This window comes from Colletotrichum tamarilloi (assembly GCF_030869305.1).
Source record: "Colletotrichum tamarilloi strain Tom-12 chromosome Unknown Scaffold_7.1, whole genome shotgun sequence".
NCBI lineage: Eukaryota > Fungi > Ascomycota > Sordariomycetes > Glomerellales > Glomerellaceae > Colletotrichum > Colletotrichum tamarilloi.
In genome coordinates, this window is record NW_026849390.1 from 478,873 (window position 1) to 501,310 (window position 22,438).

General features: G+C 54.5%; 5 protein-coding genes across 5 annotated transcripts; 3 read left to right on the forward strand and 2 right to left on the reverse strand.

Moving 5' to 3' along the window:
* Positions 1-714: 714 nt before the first annotated feature.
* CTAM01_03090 (RNA polymerase Rpb5 domain-containing protein) lies at positions 715-1,575 on the forward strand (the record flags this gene model as incomplete). The annotated part of the gene is made up of 3 exons (XM_060519128.1): positions 715-798; positions 910-992; positions 1,050-1,575. The coding sequence occupies 3 exons, from the start codon at positions 715-717 to the stop codon at positions 1,573-1,575; spliced, it is 693 nt and encodes a 230-aa protein (XP_060386127.1).
* Positions 1,576-4,039: 2,464 nt separating this feature from the next.
* On the reverse strand, positions 4,040-5,856 carry CTAM01_03091 (uncharacterized protein; the record flags this gene model as incomplete). Its single annotated transcript, XM_060519129.1, has 2 exons — positions 4,040-5,243; positions 5,393-5,856. Coding segments are annotated over 2 exons (1,668 nt in total), but the record flags the coding sequence as incomplete, so codon positions are not given.
* A 1,230-nt stretch (positions 5,857-7,086) lies between these two features.
* CTAM01_03092 (uncharacterized protein) lies at positions 7,087-7,449 on the forward strand (the record flags this gene model as incomplete). The annotated part of the gene is made up of 2 exons (XM_060519130.1): positions 7,087-7,118; positions 7,233-7,449. The coding sequence occupies 2 exons, from the start codon at positions 7,087-7,089 to the stop codon at positions 7,447-7,449; spliced, it is 249 nt and encodes an 82-aa protein (XP_060386129.1).
* A 7,491-nt stretch (positions 7,450-14,940) lies between these two features.
* Positions 14,941-19,169, reverse strand: CTAM01_03093 (beta-tubulin cofactor d; the record flags this gene model as incomplete). The annotated part of the gene is made up of 3 exons (XM_060519131.1): positions 14,941-15,760; positions 15,882-18,928; positions 19,008-19,169. 3 exons carry the CDS (start codon positions 19,167-19,169, stop codon positions 14,941-14,943), a joined length of 4,029 nt encoding a protein of 1,342 aa, XP_060386130.1.
* A 664-nt stretch (positions 19,170-19,833) lies between these two features.
* Positions 19,834-22,187, forward strand: CTAM01_03094 (uncharacterized protein; the record flags this gene model as incomplete). The annotated part of the gene is made up of 4 exons (XM_060519132.1): positions 19,834-20,184; positions 20,341-21,183; positions 21,265-21,899; positions 22,142-22,187. 4 exons carry the CDS (start codon positions 19,834-19,836, stop codon positions 22,185-22,187), a joined length of 1,875 nt encoding a protein of 624 aa, XP_060386131.1.
* Positions 22,188-22,438: the final 251 nt, after the last annotated feature.

Here is a 22,438-nt window from a genome sequence, read left to right on the forward strand (position 1 = left end):
CAAAAGATGATCAATTAAACAAAGCTGGCGAATGCGCACACTGCCGTAGTCGGGGTGGACAGCAAAGTCGGATTGGTGATGTGGAGGATGGAGGATGGAGAAGTGGAATCGGAATTAACCACGCGAAGGGTGAACTTTTCGTCAAAAGGATCCCCCAATTTTGTTGAAATTCACTCTTTTGGGTTCCGTGGCAGGTACCTTCTCCAGAAGGTAAGGCCACCTGCCATCCTGGACTTTGATTGTGGGGTTCGCCTCAAAGGTGGCACGTGCGTGTACTGGGACTCTGGACCCTTGAAAGGCCCGTGGCAGCCGTGGCTGGAGCGGGATCTGTCAGTCAAGGAGTAGGGTACGTACCTCGTCTCCAAGTCCAGAATGTTCCGGGCTGTCTCTGTCTCGGATTAACCTCTTCCAAGTTATTCCAGAAGAACCCGACTGCTTTCCGGGACCGAACCAGGATTAAGCAATCGGAGTCCAAAGGCCCCACTCAAACTTTTGCTCTGGCCTGCAAGGCTGATTCCGCCGCCAGAACTTTTTGGCTGAATCTGTTTTGCGACGCCAATCCTTTTTGAGGTTCTCGAACTTTTCGTCGCGACAAGAACCAATCCACCACCGACGCCCTCATCTGGATCTTCCAAAATTACCCACGACGACAGAGACATCGCTACTGACCCACGAATTCGACGGAAGAGTTTTCAACGACGCAGCATCGCGAAGATGTCGGACCAGAAGGACGTCAATAAGGAGGTCACCAGACTGTGGAGAGCATGGAGGACAGCCCACGAGATGGCTGCGGACCGCGTACGGACCCCCTGATCTTCCATCGATGAGGAACATCATGCGAATGATGCTATCTTCACCCCGGCGGACGATGTACTTCTTGGCGACATCTGTGCTGATGACGGATCGCAGGGCTATGAACTCGCCGAGGACGAACTCACAATCTCTCTCGACCGCTTCAAGATGGAGTACACCAGCGCCGACGGCAGCGTCAAGTACGTCTACCTTTGATCTATCAAAGTCCTCAGTCCTAACATCATGGCCCCCTTCAGCCGTGGCAAGCTCCAGTTCTCCGCGAACCCCTCCGCCGACATGATCCGCAAATTCACACCCCCCGCGACGCCCAACAACCCGAACCCGGCGCCCGACTGCGGCACCCTCTGGGTCGAGTTCCTCGCCGACACGACGTTCGGCATCAAGGAGATCAAGAAGTTCATCCACCACCTCATCAGCAACAAGTACTCGTCCGGCATCATGGTCACCCACGTGCCCCTCTCCCCCGCCGCCCGCAAGATGCTCGTCACCATCGAGTCCTTTGCCAAGGTCGAGTGCTTCCTCGAGGACGACCTGCTCGTCAACATCACCCAGCACGAGCTCGTGCCCAAGCACATCCTCCTCAGCCGCGAGGAGAAGATTGCCCTCCTCAAGCGCTACCGCCTCAAGGAGACGCAGCTGCCGCGCATCTTGCAAAAGGATCCCGTCGCAAAGTACCTCGGCCTCAAGCGCGGGCACGTCGTCAAGATCATCCGCACCTCGGAGACGGCCGGCCGTTACGCCAGTTACAGATTGTGCGTGTAAAGAACGGGGTCTAGCGCATGTGGTTGGGGGAGGCGAGACATGAGATAGAGGGGGGAAAGCGGGAGGGACGGGGTCGACGTGGGGGCTGGGATTGGGGACTCACCTTTCCGGCAGGATGACTTGACGCCCTGGTAGACGGGGGAAAGGGAGTTCTCAGTATACTCTTTGCATCACTCTTGAGTCTGGCGTTGAGGGTACGGCTACGGTCTGCTGTTTTGTGTACGACAACCAAAAAAAAGAGATGGAGGGCTTCCTCTGGATGGACAATATAACTAACTCACTTTTTTTTCGACATTGTTTTGTTCTCCTTGGGAGTCACGTCTCGTTATTTTGCCTGATTAAGTGAGATACGATGTGAGTTAACTACAGTCGTCACTCCTTCAGCTTTTCCCCGGGGGGGGGGGGGGGGCGATAACGGAACCGGTATCGTTATGGCTGATTCCGCAACCCTCTGAAAGTCTATGCTACATGGCGATTCAATGTTCATCCATCACCAGAGACTCTGAGATCGGGTTGGCCAGTCATTGACGAAAATGGTTCCTCAATTATACAAGGGACTGAACCGAGTTCTTGTAGATCCGGCAGTCACTCAATGCTATGTTGTCGGAAGCATCCTCACTCGATGACGTTGAACGACAATCTCCAAGGGCAGTGAATTTAGAGAAGCCCCCATAGAAACACTGCTTTGTGCCTATTCTCAGCTACTTCGCAAGGCCTCCGATGCCCACGTCCCGCCTTCATCAACGACACCTTTACAAAGTTTTGCAATCTAACCCACTCATCACATACATATTTTCTCCGAACGACGTAAACGTCGCCTACATCGCAACATCATCCTTATCATATGTCTCGATTCGCAGCCAACCTCACTGGCCTCGAAACTAAACCAAACCGACTGAAAAGTATATGAGGTACTCCCTTCTTCTGGGCTACTCATTCGATACATCTTCATCTCTGGTGAAACGGGGAGCCTAGTCCCGGGTAGAGGGGAGGGAGGTGTGCGAAAACGGAAAATCTTCACAGAACCCGTGATACCATCCGCGTCTAGAATTGAAAGCTCCATAATACTGATAAATTTGCAGAGATAGAGGACAGGGACCAAGACGTTGGATGAACACCCTACGCATCACCACCAGTATCCTCCACAAAGGGGAGAAGAATATAGATATGGAGGTGCTAATATATAGGATGAACACCTCTGTAAAATCTATCAAATATCCCCCCTCTCCTATCCATCTTCAACACGTGCCATGTGGGCTCCCATGTACCGCGTATATCAAAAGCCTCCTGATCTTTTGAGTCAGGAATACTAAGCCCCCATGTTGATCCATCGCCCTCCACAAACCCAGCAACCTCCTCACCAGAACAGGACTCCCCAATATACAAAGTGATTCATGCTTTCCTGTCCCGAACCATACCCACGACGTATCAGGATTCTCGGGTCAGCTCTGAACCCAGCTCTGAACTCAGGGATAAAGTACGGAGTGCGGAGTCTGAAGTCTGTTGTAATGTGAGGTTAGGGATTCCTGAACCTCCAAAAAAAGGGGGGAAGAGTCAGGCGCCCGGCGTCAAGCGGCCGCCATTGAGTCAGGCAGACACAGATAGATCAACAACCACGATAGAATAGACAGAAGAGTCAAACCGTCGGTCCTCGGAACAACAACCACAAAGCAGGGAAAAGAAAATACCAAGAAAAATCAAAAGGAAAAAATCGTAATTGGCCAAGAAAACTCTAAAGAAAGAATACAAGAACCATGGTCACAGTACACTCATGCCGCAGGGGTAATTAAAGAAGGGATTCTGCTGGCAGCGGGCAGAATGCGACAAGAGTCAGTCGTTGACGTTTTGTAGGGAACAGGGTCGTCGGCCGAGATGCGCAACAAACGTCGTGCAGGGACCAGGCATCACGGAAAGCGCCTTCCGGGACCGAGCTTTTCGCATTGCAGCAGTTGCGGGAAAAAAGCAAGCGGACATGATTAAGAAGGGGGGGAAAGTGCAATCCATAAAGAGTCATTCGTCATTCATTATTTGTAGATGGTGATGATATTGGAACAAGCTGTTCAGGTACAAAACATGATGGCTATTTGCGCCGGGGTATATATAATGATAAACAGCGAAGCAAAAAACGACGGCGTTCAGATATCATCGTGAAGGCCGCTCCGGGGATTTCATCCAACGCCCATTTCCCGTTGGTCGTAAATAGTTCTTTCCTCCAAAAATTCCAAAACGTAAAGTATGGTCGTATCCGGTCCCCCATTGACCTATAGAAACGCCGGCCAAAGGCTCTAAACCTCTATAACTCCCCATGTCCAAAAAGAGCCCCCAGCAATGTCGCTGAGATCGTCAATATACATATACATGTACTGTCTCATAAAATATAGTCGTAGTTTCGTGGTCGTAACGTGTTGAGATTAGGTGATTGTGTGGTATGTCACAGGTCAGCTTCTGCGTAGTTGTTGCCAAACTACTTGAGTAAGCCACCAGGATCGATAAGTGTTGGCTCGCCGGGGCGAGGGTTGTAAGATGGATGATCATCGTGTTGCGATTGAGGAATGGGTTGCAATTCCGTGCCAGTCCTGGATCTTTGTCGCGACGGTTTCGTGGGCCCCAAAAGCCCGCCAAGATCTTGCAAGAGTGCTGTTGATCCGCGACGTAAACCATTCGATCCGGCGGGTAGGGTGGGTGACGGGACACCGTGGACGCTAGATGCCATAGGGTCCACGCTTGAGACAATGCTGTCCCTGCGGAATGTCTGGCCGACTCCAACCTGTTCCTCTGATAACAAACCCCCGACGTCGAAAAAGGAGACCCTGCGCGGTGTCGTGGTCGAGTTGCTCCTTGAGGAAGAAAGGTCGTGGGGTAAGAGAGAAGCGTCGCTGCGTTCGGCATTGCTTCGTTGCCGCTGAGGGAATTGCCACTGTCTCAGCTCCTCGCCAAACGGTTTGGCCATTGGTGCGGGAGTGTACCGTTGTTGTTCGTTGTCGAACTCGTCCCGTTCCTCATCGCGTTCTCGTAGGTCAGGATCAACACCAAGGCCGACATCTCGGACGAGATCTTCGTCACTTCCCCAATGACGATGGAGAGTGGGACGGCGCGAGTCGGAGCCTCTGCGATCTATTGAATCTTCTGCCACAGAGCCGTACTTGAACTTTTGTTTCTTCAAGCCGCGATCACGAACAAATGAGCCCAAGACTAGGGCATTTGCAGCCGTTGTTGCGAAAAGGAGCTCAACGGATGCCAGCACGGAACGCAGCTGCTGTTTGCCATGTGCCCTCATGACATGGGGGACACGATAAATTGTAACACCGACGACGGCCAGGCTAAGCGAGAAGAGCAGGGTGAGCTGAATCTTTCTCTTCACATTCATCTGACTGCGCAGAATAATGGGAATCGGGAAGAAGACCAGTAGCAAATCGGTGATGATGTTACAAGTCGCCATGGTGAGGAGGTGAGCGAACCCTTGGCGGCATTGACCACCCGGGTCAGGAGTAACCTGCCAGTAGTGATTAAAAGGCCGACATTCCGCCAAATCGCTAATGATAATGGCGACGAAGGTTGCGACCAAGGTGCATCTGATGAACACCAGCGTCTGTTCGTAGGAACGTGCCCAAGTGACGCCAGTCAGACGCTTGAAGAACTCTAAAATAGTGTTCTTGAGAATCCACAGTCTGCACAGACAAGGCGTTAGCAAGCCATCCTACCGTCCCACTGGATCCAGTGATGAAATTGCTGCATAAAGTGTTGCGGGCGCAAGGCGAAAAAAAGCACAAGAAGAAGAAATGAAAGGGGAATTCATTGAGGGGATTCCGTGACGTACGTTGCTGCGTAGAAGATTCGGCTGGCAAGCACGAGACCACTTGCGATTTCCTTCCTGCGCTCGACCTCCGCGGATAATGCGATGCCGTCAAATTCGGCATTGTTAGTCCCGTAGAGCAAGACAAAATGCACGCAAACCATGCGGAGCCATAGAGGGATCAGGGCGAGTGCTGCGACTTTGTCCTCTTGAAATAATTTTTCGGTTCGAATGAAGCGGCCGGCAACCCGCAGTAGGATAATAACAGTGCAGAATGAGGTTATCCACCAACAAACCAATAGCGAGGGCTTGTCCTGCGAGGAACTGCGCAACTCGGGTGGCTCAGTATAGAGGCTCATGATGGACTGGAGCAATCCACGCCCGTCGACCTCCGCGGAGGGCACGACGAGCGAGGAAAAGGATGCGTCGTCGAAGGTCGAGACGTGACGTAGCGGGCGGGTCGAATTTCGTGCAAGGAATCGGCTCGGCTAACTGTCCCAATGGCAAAGACGATGATGACTATCTCGAGGCTGAAGTAGCGCAGTTTATCGGTTGATCGAAGAGTAGCACAGTGTTGCTAGGGAGGTTGGTGAGGGTATTGTAGCGTTTGTTGTTGCGTCTGATGCATGAACTTTGCGATTGCGAAGGGACGAACGGTGCAACATGAAGCGGACCGAATCCGGCTGTGATTAGAAGCGGTGATGGAAGCGGGTGCATGACCGTCTCGGCCACGGTAAGAGATAACCAGAAAAGCTTCCTATTCCTGTAAACCTCTGGACCGACTGGATGGCGAAGCAAAAAAATACGGACAGATGTCGAATGTGGTGGAAGGAGAACGTGGAATGGAGCCTGGTCTAGATACTGCGGAGGAGTGGATGTAAGTAATAAGCTGCACCGCCGAGTAGACGCAGATAGAGGCAGGTCTCTGGTGAGCATACCGCCGCCCTCCTAGCGGCTTCTAGGATGAGATGGGCAATGGGATAGGCTGGGCCGGGATGGCCAAGTTGGGGGGCAGTCAAGGATACCTGGTGAAGGTCCCTTTGCACGCTAGGGATGAATGGGGGATTCGGGCCCTTGGGAGTAAGAGTTTGGGGGGTGTGGGACGGAGTGACAAGGAACTGGGCGAGGGTGTGCCGTCAGGGACTTGGTGGTGTGCATCACCAGCTTTTCTTGGCTGGCCAATCCTGATCCTGTCGGCTGGAGGGCGACAGGTGAGAGGTTGTGAGGAGGTCGGGTGGGTGAACGGATTGGCGGCGCACTCGACGAGAGAGAGAGAGAGGGACCACAGGGGCATCAGTCAAGGCCGGCCGTGTCCATCTCTCTCCAGAAGAGAGATATCCCAAGCCGGTGGCGGACCAAGATGCTGTCAGTCATTGGCATTGGCATTGGAAGTGGCATTGGCATTGGAAGTGGCATTGGCACTGTCGTTTGTCGTTTGTTGATGTCTCGCCTTCCTCGGTCCTTTCCCAGGGCCATGTATACGTGTCTCTAGTCTATCTAGTACGTATCCGTACTGACAGAAAGATACGGCGGTCAGCCATCGCAGAACTGCCAACGCTCATTGGAATGACGCTAATCCGCGTTCAAGATGTAACCGATTCGCTCATCTGGTGGGGGTGATTCGGAGTTGGCTGGGAAGCTAGGAGCTAAGGTGGTAAAGACAAGTACCTAGCTTTGGGCCTCGAGTCGTTCGCCTCGACCGAGTGTGTCCCGCGACAATGTCTCACTCGCTGCGGCACCCGAGCCCAAGGTAAGGTGAGTTGAGGCAAGAATAGTACTCTGTACTCTGTAGCTCGCCTTCGCTTTACAGTCAGCATGGCTTCTTCGCGTACTTTGGCGGGCTCCATTTTGAACACGACAATAGTCTTTTGGGGCCTCGGCGCTCGCTGCGCAGACACTGCGGCTGGACGGGCAAAGAGTCGAAACCCGACGAAAAACGGGTATCGAACCGGCGCTGCTGCGTTTGTTGCAGCATGCGCGAAAAGCTCCCAGAACTGCCTCCACATCTCTTCCCACAGCACTTTCCTGCTGCGTCTTGCCATTTTGCGAATTTGGCAACGGTCTCTTTGACGATGGAGTAATTCTCGAAGAACATGTCGTCCAGCCGAGTCTGATCGGCTGTGTTGACGGCGTGGCCTACTCGATAAGCCAGAAATACATGCCCTTGCCGTTGGTGTCGGAGCTGGCCGCGTGCTCTTCCAAGGGATTGGCCGCACTCTCTCAGGTCATCGACGTCCTGCTATCAACCTCGATTCGTGGTATCCGTACTCCGTAGGAAGCAAAAGTATCTGTTATCCCAAGAAATCGTACATGGCTCTAGAGCCATTGGATGCATTGGCAAGCCTCTCCGTTATCGTATACCGGCATACAGACAGAGCGCCAACGAAAACCCCTCTCCACTTGTGTCGTCTTGTCTTAACTGCCTGGGAGCCTGGAGGTGGTCTTGATTTCTCAGTCGTGTGCGCCTCTCCACTTAGATAAGGCGACGGCAGACGAGAGGCCAGCCTTTCTTCGCAGGATTGGTGGACCGGCCGTTGAACGGCCGTGTTGCGCACGCCCCCTCCTTGACTGACATGAACGGGAAAGTCGCGAATTCAGTGCCTTGGCTCATCGAATCAGTATACACAGTAGCCCACATGCTGACTCCCTCTTAAGAATCAATCATTGTATGGACTAACCGAGCCGAGTACAAAGCAAACATTGTGTACGAATACTATTTTCCTCCGTACTGAGCGAATTCGAGGGCCCCGTAATAGTCCCTACGCAGGCGCGCGGAGACGATGCGGAGGCGATTTGGCCCTTGCCCTCTTTCTTTACCGGGGAAGAGTCGCCCACAAGGATGTCCAATGGCTGTCAGGTTAAATCGACAGGGGTTGGCTTTCACAGGCTGTGGAGGGTCAAAGTGTCTTTGGGTTGCCAATGGCCCTGCCCTGCTCTGCACTGTCCTGCTGACTGAAGAAAGGACGGTGGCATGGTCCGACGCGTTGGTAAGCTTTGCAACTTTATTAGTAGATCAGGGCATACAGGTTTTGGCACTTGGTAGTACCAATGGTCGCCAGCAAGATGCATGTCTCCTTGGTTGCTTCGATGCAGTTGACGACCGCCATGGCCTGATGGCGCTGCACGGCTGAGGGTTGGGAATCCTAGAGAAGAAGAGACATAGATAACCGCGGTTTGTTTAATTGGACTTTGGCGAGGGGGCCGAGCCTGGGCTTATGGACTGAGAGTGTGATATTGACCATGTGGTGGATTTTTTTTTTGGTGGTGTTGGCTACACTGCCAGGATTTTTGGTAGACCGGAGGTGAATTAGAGGCACCATTGATTGCCGCTACGGTGTAGACAGGCGAAAGGTTACCGCAGGTGGTGATAGAGCGAGAAGGGTGATAGGATTGAGGCGATGGTGGGCTCGGCCGGCCGACTCGAGCATGTGGAATTGGATAGCGCAGCAGGAGCTGGAGAGGAGCGCATTCGCGTCTCGGCTGTCGTCCCAAAGTGGACAGCTGCAGTATCTCGTGTGTCCCCGTATTTTATCATTGCTTTCTAGGAAGGGTCATGTAATAAACAGCCGCCCAGTCGAGTATGTATGCTCTAGCGTTGGCGCGGCGCAAAGTACACGATTGTCGGCATCGTATGCCTGGGTCTCTGTTCTGTTGAGCTGGCGCGGGTGGGAGGCAACAGCTGATGCCGAGTAGACAAATGGTCGGCGAGGAATAAGCGGATGGCACAAAGTCACGGCGGACGCCTGCAAGATCAAGGGGGTGGAAGGTTGACGAGTTGCCAAGCCATTAAGGTGGCTGACGCAGGAGACGGAAGCCATGGCCGTTGCGTTGCCGCCGGGTGAGGTGAGTCAACTTAATCCATCGAAAAGAAGTGCCATATCAGAGCGTCGTCCGATGCCTCGAGGTCAAGGCCGTTTGTTCCTCCCTCGGGTACCAGCATTTAACGATCGCAGCCGAGTACACTACCTAATAAGGAGGGATGTGCGCAACATCGGCCGACCATGGCACAGACCAGGCATGAACCGCGGTCCGATAGCGCTGGCAATTGTACATTAGCAACACCAGTAAACAGTCACGGGGCCTTCTTCCCTGCCTGATCAGAAGCTGTCTGTCTCACTCTTGCTAGAGAAAGATCTCCGAGAAGGAGGGTTGCCGCGTGGGAAAGTCGAGACTCGAGACTTGAGAGCAGCATGGTCGACATGAGGCTAGGCCGTTCCTGAATTGAAAGTATGCTCAAGTGTTGGGTGACTTGGGTCCCGAAGAATTTAGCGGTGCTAAGGCGAGATAGTCGACAGTCCAGCTGAAATTTGAGTTCAATCGATGGCAGGTCAAAAATGCAGGGTATATGCGCGCGATGAACATAGTTAGGATAAGGCGGTGGTGGGGGAGGATTTGGAGATCGGAGAACTTAGAAGAGGAGAGCTGTGATCCAGGACTGAGGGTGAGGAAGAAGAGGGACTGGAACCGTAGGAGGAAGGGGAGGAGGAGGGGGAGGAGGGGGAGGGGGCTGGGCGTGGGGGTAAAGAGAGGGGGGCGTGTGTTGAGCAAGGGCTGGGTCGGGAGGAAGGAAGGAAAGCAATGCAGATTGCAGGCAAGAAGCAGGCACGGCAGGCTGGCAGGTACGGAGAGCAGGAGCAAAGTCGAACAAGTGCAAGAGCAGTCGGTCGGGTGTGGGTGGGCCTGCTGCTTTTGCCTATCAATCCTTTCCTCACAATTACGGATGCGGATGCCCATTTTCTTTTCCCACCCTCGGTCAAGGCCTTATTCCTGGGTATTCACAGATACGGGCAACGAGCTGATATCTTTCAGTTTCCGAGTCAGGTGAGAAAACCATCCGTGTCTCTTTTCCCTCCCCATTCTGAGACCAGACTAACCGACTGTGGCGGGCAGTGAGAAACCTACTTGGGTGGTGTGCGTCGCACCAAGCCCGCCACGGGGATTTGGAGTAATGTCTGTACGGAATGCAGTCTGCACAGAATGTACAGAGACGGTACTCCGTATCTAAGATACCATGACATTCACCCCCGAGCTCGGGATACCTTTGACTCGGATATCAGAACGCCATTGCCGTCTTCGTCCTCACGACCGCAGGGAGCGAAACGCAACGGTCACGGCAACGGCAACTGCAAGTCGCAGTCCACTCAAGGCACACCATCATATCATGTCTTGCCCTGCGATGCAGCGATGCACCCGTGTCTCTGCCGTATCCGTACCTTGCTTGCGATTTACCCTGCCTTGCCTGTCCTGCCCTACTCTGGAGTCTGCTCCCCCTGCGTGCGGCCCCAACAGTGGACAGCGCGGGAGAGGCCATCTCGTCATCTGTTGGTCAAGGCCCTAGCCAGCGACAAGTGGATGACACCCGCCGCCGGACCACCACTGACCACTGAACATAACGGCACAGAACGGATACCACTCTGGGGAGAGGAAGGGGCACGGCACGCACGGGTGGGAACTTGGGAAGAAGCACACACATTGAGGTCTTGAGCATCGGGGGGAAAGCTTGGGCCACCGCTTAGGTTGCTGTTTCCCACCTCCCACTGGCCAGATCCATCCAGTTTCCTGTCACCAGGAACCACGATGGAGTCCACGGCTTGCACGGGGTCCCATAAGTGGCCCGATTCGGCTGTGACAATCGAGATGGATCAATCAATGGAGATGGGTTGGTTGCTCGCTCTGTTTTTGTCTTTACGTACTCATCATTCTTCAGCTGCTACATAGCTTATTCCAGCCCGGATACACCACCCTTTGGCCTTATGGATGTCATGTATCTGTAAGCCGTACAAGGCCATCTCATCCGTCTCACGCACCTCCCTTCCTTGCCACGCCGTGCTGGTCAGATCCGGTCCCGCCCGTAGTCACGGGCAGTAGCGGCGCTCAAAGGTTCCCGTCCTTTTTTGCAATCTGCCATCCAGTGTGTGTTGCAGCAGCTGTCAGCATCGAGCGATAGGGTGCCTTGCGGATTCAATCTGCTTCCCCAACGCAAGGCAAGGGCAAAGGTACCTCATGTGCATCTGCACCTGCTGCTTCGCACTGGCACTTCCTATCTCTGCCTCAACATAGTACCGCGCCGCCTGTGCCTTGTCATGTCATGCCATGCCACGCCACTGGTGATGGCCCTCCTCAGCACCTTACCTAAGATATGCATACGTACTGCGTAGTAAGTAACAATGTATTCCTTCTACGACCCTTCCCAGCCATGCCTTCCCAATCATATCTCTACCGGCTTACACCAGCTTCGGCCATACGGTTGGAACAGACAATTGCCATTCTGACCAATGTCTCTTCCAGATAATCGAGCCCACAATTACCGCCCTCTTGATGTATCCTTTTTTCCAACGGCCAGAGCTCGCGAAAATTGATTGGGATGTACGAGACAACACCAACCAACAGGCAGAGTGGCGTTACCAAGTATGCCTCTTCACACCGCTGTAGCTCACGCGACACCGCTCCGAGCCTCGATTCGGACCAATAGTGTCAATCCCAAAGTCGGAGGACAAGAGAACCCCACACAACCAACAGATACGATACCTTTCCAATGGTGCCCGAGTCTTCAACTAGCAACTAGTATCCGTCTAGTAACCGCTCGTCCGGCATGCCTCCAGACACCAGTATCTTAGGTTACCAGAGATTGTTCCCGACCCAACAACATCCTTCCTTAGCCAGGCCCTGTGGCTGGATTCTCGCAATCCTCGTGCGGAATCGGCCGCATCGACGCAACTCCTGAAAGTACATGGGCTGGTTTTACCTGTCAAAGAACAACCACTCGGTCCCTTGGAGACATGTTGAAGAGTTTCACTGCATATCTGCCAACTTGCCCGACTGAGCAGGTCCTTTGAATGATACCATTTGTGCCCTTGGGGGAAGTTCCACGCTAACCTGACGCCCGCCAATCGACCAATCCCAGCCTCTCTTTCCGTCCAAAGTAGCTCAAGATAATACTTTGTACTTATCAAAATCCCACATCGATGCCCGCACCCCCATCCGTCTATCGCACTACGCCTCCGACTTACCCCTCGCCATTTTCGGTCGTCTACTGCCACTCGCCTTTCCTTCTTCGGGCTTGGTATTTCACCCCGTCCATCTCCTAGCGCCCACCTGACAAGCCCTCAATCCGGGGGGGAGTACTTACAGGCGTACTTACTTTTGTCTCACCAGCTTGCGCCTTGGGGAATCCGAGGTCAACCTCGTCCGCCACACCATGGCTAAATCGAGACTAACTCCCCCGGCACCCATCATATTGCGTCCCTCGAAGCTGAAATTGCTTTCCAGGGTTCTTTGTGTCAAATCCACGTGGAAGAGCAGAGAACCGCCAGGGAGAAACGAACGGCGAGCCAGTTCCAGACTATCGAAGAATGGCATCAGGTACAAGAACAAGTTGACAAGGGGGTCGTCAAGCCATGCTCGGGGTTATCAACACGGCGATTTTGTCTGTTACGTGTGCAAAACAGCCTTGGATAAGGTGCCCAAGAACAAGCCTGCAGGCGTCGCTGCCACTTGCGTGTCGATGGCGTTGCTAAAACGTGGCGCAGGCTACCTCAATCTTCCAGCTTCCACGAATTACTGGCAAAAACAAATTCCCGCGGGAATTTCATACCACATAGGAGCGTGTCCGCTGTACCAGACATTCCATCATCTTGAGACATGAAGGGATCCGATCCCATCCTCCCATGCGCAGTAGACGCTCCCACGGCTCCTAGGCCGTGGTTGACTGGTACACACTGCTTCGAAGATGGCACCGTCACAACGGCCCGATTCCGCGCTCTGAACGATCCTCCAAAGTCCAATGAGCCCCAGCCTCAATCTTCATACTCAGTAGTCAGCAGTTGGCTACGGCTGTTGACTTTTTGTCTGTGTGCCTGTGCACCTGTCTCTTATGATCTGCTTCGGTATCCGATACTGGCGGCTTGCTCACCAGGCAGAATTACTCTACGCCTTATGGTTCTCACTAGCCGTGCGTTGTCATCCGATCGACAAAACGTCACCAACGTCCGTGTGTAAGACGTGTACGTAGTGCTTCTCCAGCTTACACAACGTAAAGGACATGAAGGGGGAAAGGGTACACCGGTCATGAAACACCATTGTCGGATCCAATTTGTTTTTGCGGGATACTTGGCTTACATTCGTAAACGGGAGGCACCTGACAATATATCGGCACTCACACTACTCCAGGACGTCAGAAACTCGGTCTCGGGTCTAGAGTTTCCGCTCAAGGATTTTCTCCAACCCAAGGACTTTCAAAGCTAAAAGGCTGTACTAGGCATTTGTAAACGTACATTCCGAGATCGACCGACCATCGCGGCCTTCTGCACGAAGAGTTTGCGATTAGGTAGGTGCCTAGGACCAACGGGGTCTTGGCATTATTCAACAACATTTCTACTGGTTTTGTTTCGGACCCAGCATCTCGTTTCCGCCGGATAGCGGAAGTTAAAAAATAATCTGATCGACATGGAAATTGACGAAGAAAAAAAAAATACTACCGGTGTAATCTTTCTGCCTTTGCTGCCCTCTCCGGGGGGGACGACTGATTTCATCGGTACTTTGTCGGTAGCAAAATCCCGGCGAGATGTCCGTCTAACCTCGGTGGCCGGCGGCCGCGCGCGAGATGGCTGATGGATGGTCTCTACGCATTTAATAGCATTGAGGTGCTTTGATGAACCGCGTCTTGGCGCCTTTTTTTTTTTTTTCGTGAAGTTTTCGGTCTTATAAAACCGAAAGTCGGATATGACTACATGGAACCCCTCCCCCACGGGTGTCCAGAATATAGCTGTACGTGTTTATTTCACTGCCGTACCAGCAATGATGATGGAAAACATTTCGCCAATGTTGTACATTGCACACTGCAGCAAAGTCGGGCATGAAAGATGAAAGGGTTCGGCCCCCTCCACAGCGAGCTGTCTGGCTGCAACCATCCCCCCCCCCCCCCCCCCCCCCCCCCCCCCCCCCCCCCGCCCCCCCCCCCCCCCGCCCGCCGCAAACCAACCCCCCCCCCCCCCCCCCCCCCCCCCCCCCCCCCCCGCGCCGCCCTCCGGCAGACCCTGCGCCCGCCCCCCCCCGAAACTCTCACCTTCCTTGCCCGGTAACGCACCGTCTGGGAGCGGGCAAATCATACCCGCCCTCCCCCTCCCCCACCGGACCTCATGAAGGCGTGCTTTTGGGTAGGTTATGCTGCGGCCTGCCGACACACGTGGGTTTTTTTTGGATCTGAGCTTCTACTTTTGAGTTCTATCCCGACTTGGTATTGTTTGTTTGAACATGAGGTATTGCATTGCCGGCCGGATTTTTGCCAGGGATGAGCTGAACCTTGAAAACAATCTGAGCGGGAGCGGGAAGGGAAGCTGTCTTTGCTGTGACAGCTCGCCAATCCCCCCCTTCCCGCATTCCTCTCCCGCGAAAGCGTTGTGGTTCGGCAGATGAACCGCTTTCTTCTCAAAGCAGAGACCGCACTGACTAGACAGGTTGCAAATTGTAGTTGGGACGAAAAAAAAGGACATCTCTCGTCGCAGCATTTCTGCACAACCCAAGCCAGACGCTCGCATTGTTATGATGGTGTATGGTTTATGGTTTGAACTATCCTAGGCTGCCCGAGACAATGCAAACTGCTCCACGACGCGATTGATGGAGGCTTTATCGGCTTTACTCCAGTCGACGCTCTTGAGCGACTCGCCGCCGCCGCCGCCGCCGCCATGCTCATCCTCATCCTCCTGCTCCCCAAACAGCTTCCACAGCTCGTCGACGACAAGGCTCCTCACCCTCGGCCAGGGATGAAACATCAACGCGCCGAGCCGCTTCCTAGCCTCTGAGATACCGTCCCGTCTCTTACCCCGTAGTATCTCCTCCGCCTCCTCCTCCTCCTCCTTTCCGAGGTCCTCCTCAGTTACACCGGCACACACCTCGTCGAACCCAGCCACGCAGCCGTACACCTTGATACAAGCCTCCAGCTTCCTCACATTACCCGTCTTGTAACCCGCCTTTTGGACCTGCAGGCACAGGTGCCGCAGGTCGACCCCGCGACACTTTCGGAAGAGCCCGACGTGGCAGAGGAACGCCACGATCTCGAGCGTCGGCACCACCACGCGGTCTCCCTGGCCCCGGCCCGGCGTCTGCCTGGTCTTGACGTTACTCACCAGCGCCACGCAGACGGCATCCAGGTGACGCGGCGACGCGGCGCAAAAGTCGGCCAGCGCCGCGCGGGACGCGATGACCAGGTCCTCGTTGCCCGTGTCGGCCGACGTGACGTATCCCGCCAGCAGCTCCGCCATCCAGGCCCCCGCGTCGGCCCTGGCCGGCTCCGCGATGGGTGGCTGCAGGCTGTTTTCTGTCGCGTAGAGGTTTAGGAGGGTTTGGAAGTAGGTTTTTGACGAAAAGGTGAGCTTTGTAAAGGTTGTTGCGAAGCTGGTGTGTGTATACTTTGTTAGTTGGGGGCCTTTTTGTTTTTCGTTCCCTCGCCGTTCATGAGACGACTGTCAAAGATGATTAAGGGGGGAAAGGGGGGGGGGGGGGAGGTATTCCTTACCTAGGCTCAACAGTCAGAGCAAGGACCGCGTGCGCTTCAGTCCGTACGCGATCCAGCTTCTCAGCAGCTAGACGCAGCGTCCGAAGGAACAGCTTCGAGACCGCCGCGGCAAGCCATTCCGTCTTGTGATCATTGGTTCCCCTGATGACAGAATGAGACCGATCCACACCAAGAGCCATAGTCCACAATGACCTCGTCGCCTTGAGCGCCTCCAACCTGACGTGCGATCCGACGTCGCCCCTCGCGTTCGTCGTATAATCGTTCAGACCCTCCGCCAGCAGGTCGAGGAACACGAGCGCCTGGTCCCGTAGCAGACCGCTCTGCGAGAGGGCCTGCAGGATCGCCACGCGCGTGTCAATGTCGTTGTCGCCGGCCCATCGAGCGAGGATGGTGTCGCAGACGACGCTGCTGCCGCCGTCGCTAAACGTAGTCGTGACTGGGTACGCCATCGTCAGCGCATAGAGCGCGCCCGTGTCGCTGGCCGCGCGCGATGTAGGCCGCTGCCGCACGGCGCCGGCCCATTCTGTGACGATGCGCGTGCGCTCTTGTGCGGGGGAGAAGACGAGGAGGACGAGGGCTGCTTCCGAGGACGCGGCGACGGCTTCCTTTTCTGTGCGGACGAGGCCTGCGCTGACGATGGGGGTAAAAGTCGAGACCAAGCTCGTTACGCCGTCGGGGATTATGTTGGTATCCTGGGCGTTGTCGGTCGTCTTGATGGCATGGAGTAGATTTTCGGTGTTATCTGTTGAGACGACCCTGTAGCCTGGCTCTAAGTTTATGATTGCGCCTTTGGGAGATGAAGTAGCTTGTAGGATAGGGAATGATGAAGTGATTAAACGGCTGTACGCTTCGGCGACTAGCTCCGGTCGACGATACGTCGTCGTCTGGAATTCCTTGAAGAGGACCTCCAGTTCACGGACGATGCGGTGAGCGATTCCAGTGACGCTATCGACCGGCTTGCCGGCAAGCAGCTCGGGGAACTTATCCAGGACGGACGCGAGGCAGAGAACGAGACCATGTCGCTCGTCGACTTGGCGCGTCTGGAGCGTACGCAGGCGCGCGAGCACCCTCTCGATGGACGCCGTGAACTGAGCAACGTCGTCGTTTCCAGACCCGCCAGACGGAGACGACGAAGGCCCGGATCCAGCTTGTCGCGCGAGCTCCAGCGTGAGCGTACCAAACGACGCGCCAGCCACGCGCCGCGAGACGACATCGGCGTCGCCTATGCCCCGCCAGCCGAGCAGGCCATCCAGCAGAGCGGCGCCGTACTGCAACGAAAGCTTAGTCGCGCTGAGCGCGACGTCGTGTACCGCACGCGAGCGCAGGGCGACGGTGTGATAGTCTACAGCCTGCACGACCCAGATGCCCTTTTCGACGGTATCCGGGTGCCGACCGATGAGCTCCTGCAGGGCGGCCGAGGCGCCGCGTCGGATGTTGCCTGCCGGGTCGAGAGACGCTGTCACAGTGAGCTCTGTGGCGAGGACTTGTAGGATGGTGACGTTGGATACGGCGCGATGATAGCTGCGTGCCGCGACGACGGCGGCGGTGGGGACGTCGAGGAGTTCCGGGGTGGTGTAGCGGCGTGCGAGGGCCCAGATGCCGAAGCAGGCTGCGTCGCGGACGTTTGTGCCGATGGAACCGCCCGAAGTGCTGCGTTTTTCGAACGAGAGGCCGAGAAGGAGGCCGTGAACGATGGCGGGAAGTTGAGACGCGGGTGGAGAGCGGCGGTAGAGGAGATGGGAGAGGGTGAGCATTAGGCCGTGCCATTCTAGGGGGTCGACGGCTGTAAGGTCGCGCGTGGTGGTGGCAGAAGAGGCTCCTTTGGGAGTGCCCGGGTCGCGGGTCCAAAAGACGTTGCGGTTGAGGGAGTCCAGGACGGCGTCGACGACTTGAGAGGCCATGTCCGGGTCAAGCTTGAGGGTGACGATGCTGAGGGCTTTAGAGGCGGCCAGCCGGACGGGGGTGTCGTTGTCGGCAAGGGATTCTAGAAGGTAACCTATGGACAATTCGACTAGTTCGTCGGTGCTCTGCTGATCTGACGGGGACCTGTTGCTGCGTAGAAGGAGGACCGTGACGGAGCGAATGACTTTGATGAGCATCTTGCGCGCTACGGCGACGGAGCGGATAGCGCTTGAGAGGGACGGGGTGGATGTGGCCGTGGCCGTGGTATCCTGGGGGTCTTCAGCCGAGGCGACTGCATGCGCGGTGAGGAAGATGGGCGAGAGGTAGGCGTCCATATCGGAGGTGTTTATGGACGAGCGGAGGACGCCGGCGAGAAAGGAGAGGACGCCGATGTAGAAGTAGGGCGGCTGCGGCGGTGCCGGTGTCGCGGCGTCGGAGGATGATGAAGGTTTCAGGGAGGCGAGAGACCAGTGGATGAGGGCGGAGAGGACGCCTTGGGATTGCATGTCGCGGCGCATGGCGATGCGGATGAGCAGGGCGCGGGCGCCATCGCGCTCTTTGCCGGACGTGGCGAGGTACTTGATAGCGAGGGGTAGAATGCGGACGGTGATTCCGGGGAGGTCATCGGGCCAGTCGAAGTCTGGGATCGTGGGGAGAGTGAGGTCCGGGTCGGCGGAGGCGGAGGAGATGGTTGAGAGGTCAAAAGGGGCGAGGAGGAGGTGTGAGAGCCAGAGGAGGACGAGGTAGCGCTCTTCCCAGGACCATTGTGCTATGGCACCCGATGAGGATGTTGCCGCTGCGGAGGATGACTGGGGCGAAGAAAGGGGGTTGAGCGCGGGGCGTGCAGTTGACGAGGCGCGCTCTGAGGCTTCAAGGGCCGAGAGAAGGGGCTCGATGTGGCGGGACTCGACGTTGAGGAAGCGAACAATAACCTTTTCGCCGCGGATCTTGGTGAAGGTGTAGATGATTTTGGCGATGGCGAGGTTCAGGGGTTCCAGGAGCTGGGAGCGGGTTGAAGCCGATGGCCGGGCCCGGGCCCGGGAGCGGGTGTTGAGGTGCTCCAGATACGTTGATGCAAGGAGGGGGAGCCACTCTGGTAGATGAGGATCCAGTAGCTGAGGCAGTTCTTGAAATGGATCAAGGAGCTATGAGACGTGTCAGAATCATGTATTGAATGTGTTTCGATGTAGAGGGATATGAGATTCAGTGCAGGGGGGTATCTACGCTTGAAGTCAGACGTGAGGTCTCTGACACCCTGACGCGGGCGCAGAGGGTCTTGCCATCAGGCTTGCGCAGGAAGAGTGGAAGCGAGCGAGAGAACTCTGCAATGAGCTCTGATGAGGCCTTTTGCAGCTTAATGTCGCTATCGTCTTCGTGAGCATCCATGTTGGCTGACCGCCGGTCTTCGAAATAGGCTGAGAGGTTCGTAGACAATCGGCTGGGCTTTCATTCCATGTCTTGTAGCGGGGTGGTTGGGACGAGAATACCGAAGATTTCAGGACACTAAGTTCAGAACTTCGATCTGAACTCCAACGGTGAGTTTCCTGTTTCAATCTTCGGTTTATCTGGGTGAGGAACGTCGGGCACCAGACCTCGGATGAGAAATTGATCTGATGAATGAGTGAGGTTGAAGTTGTGGATACCTCGAATTCAGGCAGTGAAGTTGGGACAGTGCCGGTCACTGGTGTGCCCGGGTTACCCGCACTGTATACGACCGCGAGCTGTACCTCCTCAATTCCGGTGGAGGTACAGTTGCTTTCGGTGCTTCTCATTTATCCCATCGATAATTCCAACTACCATTAAGTACAGCTTCTATTCAAGACCACCTTTTGCACTTAATTGTTACAATTTTTTAGTCGGGCTTTGCTTTCCATACCAATTGCCTCTAATCCCTAGCGTCCCTTGCGAAGTCGTGACCGACTCTGCGGGTAAAGGGGCGGTCTGCGTATAGTGTCTATCAACAACACCTATGTATAATTCGAGATAACAAACACTCTGTCAGTCATCGGTGTTGAACTTTATTCGAAAACCAACCTAGTCATATCATCAAATGGTTCAAGAATCAAATCAATCATCTGCCGAAAACGGGCCTATGAAACGGACTATACAATTCGACGACAGCCCACCCCCAAAACGTCGTCAGATCCATCGTCCAGTCTTCACCCACTCAAAAGACACCGTTCTCTGCACCGCGTGCAAGGATGCTTTCAGCAAAGAGGCAGTCAAGGCCGACGACTTCCGTCGAAGACGTCGCAATCATCATCACGAGTCATCCGAGGATCTCGCCAAGGCAGTCGAAAAGGGATGTTATTTCTATAAACGCTTTGCGCGTCACTCTGCGGATCCGAGCATTTCGACTGTTCTGAACGAGGATCTCATTCTTCATCCAAGACCCAATCCCGTGAGATTATTCTTTGCGAGTTCTGAACAGCATACAGGACGCGCGTGGAGAGAGGATGATCTGGATGACTTGGTTTGTTTTAATCTCCTCAAGCGTAGTCCCGGTGATTTATACTGCCCCGATGAGCATCCAGTCCGAGGACTCGGAACTCGGTAGTCTACTACTGAAAAGACTGACGAGATACTAGATGACGAGCCACCTGCGTGGTTGAGTCCACGCATGGACTCGCAAGATGCTTTCATAACAATGCAAAAGTGGCTCAATGACTGTGTCCGAAACCATACCGAGTGCAAAGTTTTGTACAGCCATTCGACCTGGCTACCTTCCAGGCTCATTGATGTTGGAGACCCAGGTAGTTACTGGTGGAAGGTCATCACCACCGAGCATCATCAAACGCCTGCCAGTTATGGAGGTTATCTCACGCTGAGTCACCGCTGGGGCTCTTCGCCATTCGTACAGCTCACGTCGGACACACTGCCCGCATTCCAGAACAACACAGCTATCAAGAGTCTTCCCAAGACCTTCCGCGATACGATCACGCTGGCTCATCACTTCAATATTCGTCATATCTGGGTCAACTCACTATGCATCCTTCAAGATAGCCCATTAGATTGGAAGAAAGAGTCCTCCAGAATGCACCACGTGTACTCCAACTCCACCTGCAACATCGTCGCCGCACACTCCGAGGGACCCGATGGTGGACTCTTCACAGCGAGAGACCCATCCGTCTTGGAATCGTTTGTTGTTTGCTCAGAGAGGACGGATGTCCCGTCTGGCGAATACACCGTCTGGGATCACACGTCCATCCTAAACGACTACAACAGAGCCCCGCTGTACGAGCGCGGTTGGGTCTTCCAAGAGCGCTTACTGCCCAAAAGGACTCTTCACTTCGGTAAAGACCAAGTCTTTTGGAAATGTAGACGGCGCCTGGCCTGTGAGAGCTTGCCCGACGGCATATCGGTGGCACCAGACAACGACGTGGTCGAGCGCGAGGAAGGCGTCACCCGAATACCCAGAATGCGCCCCTAAGAGAAAGAGGATTCGCCAGAGGATGAATAAACGTTCGCAACTGTCTGGGAGCACCTGGTTGAGGAGTACTCGGGCTGTAGCTTGACCTACGAAAAGGACAAGCTCGCGGCCTTGAATGGAATGACCAGCATCTTTTCTAATACCTCCTTGAGTCGATACATTTCCGGTATCTGGAATACACACATCGCCCGACAAATCTGCTGCAGCTTGAACCCTGCGGCGGAAAAGAAGCCCCGACCTGCTCATCCCGCCCCATCTTGGTCGTGGGCTTCCGTGCAAGGCAAGGTCTCGTTCAAGGCCATCGTGAACAGCGACGAGAGCATCTTACATCTCGCGCGTCATATCTACCATAGCGCCCATAGCAATGCTCCCGCAGGACGCCGCATACCACTCGGAGGCTATATCAGCATGAGCGGCAGCGTTTATACTCTCAAAGTGTCGGACATGTCCAACGACGGGGTTTCGCTGAGTCTTGATGGAAGGTCGGAGCGACTGGACTACAACCCTTTCGTCTTTGACTTTTATCGGAAGGATTTACTCCCCGTGGAGGTGGTCATCTTACCACTCATGTGTACCAGGGAACCTCCCGTCAACGCAGAGGGCGTCGAGATTGCCGGTTTGATATTGCATCCTTTGGGCTACATCATCGACGACTGCGGGAACATGGCACTTCGAGGATCCTACAGGTACGAACGTGTGGGGTTCTTCAATTTCAGGCTATATGATGGGAAAGGACAACGATTGCTCTACGGGTCGCATTTCACCGAGGCAGAGAAAATCAAAGGCCCGTACAGGAGCAATCACCGTATACATTTAGAGTAGTCCGTCTTTCGTAATGATAACAGACCATCAACATCTATGATTCACAAAGTGAATGTGATCGTGTCTATAAAGCTCGAGTCTGATAGAGAAGAGGTCTTTCCTGCAGATATTGCGACTTCATTGTAGCTGAAATGGAGCCCATTGTGCTTTAGTCGCAAATTCGAATACTGATGATAGACAGCATGTTTTCTGAGTCCGAGAATCTACTGAGGAGAGATATAACATGAGCTTAGCCTCTAGAGAAAAGCACTACACGGTTACGAGGAGGGCTATACCCAATATATCCCAATTCACAGACATTTCACTGAACGAAAAAAGAGGCATCATGGGACCAGATATGACACACACACAACAAAAGTGATAATTCTATAAAGTCTAAAAAAAAGAGGATAAAGTATATAAA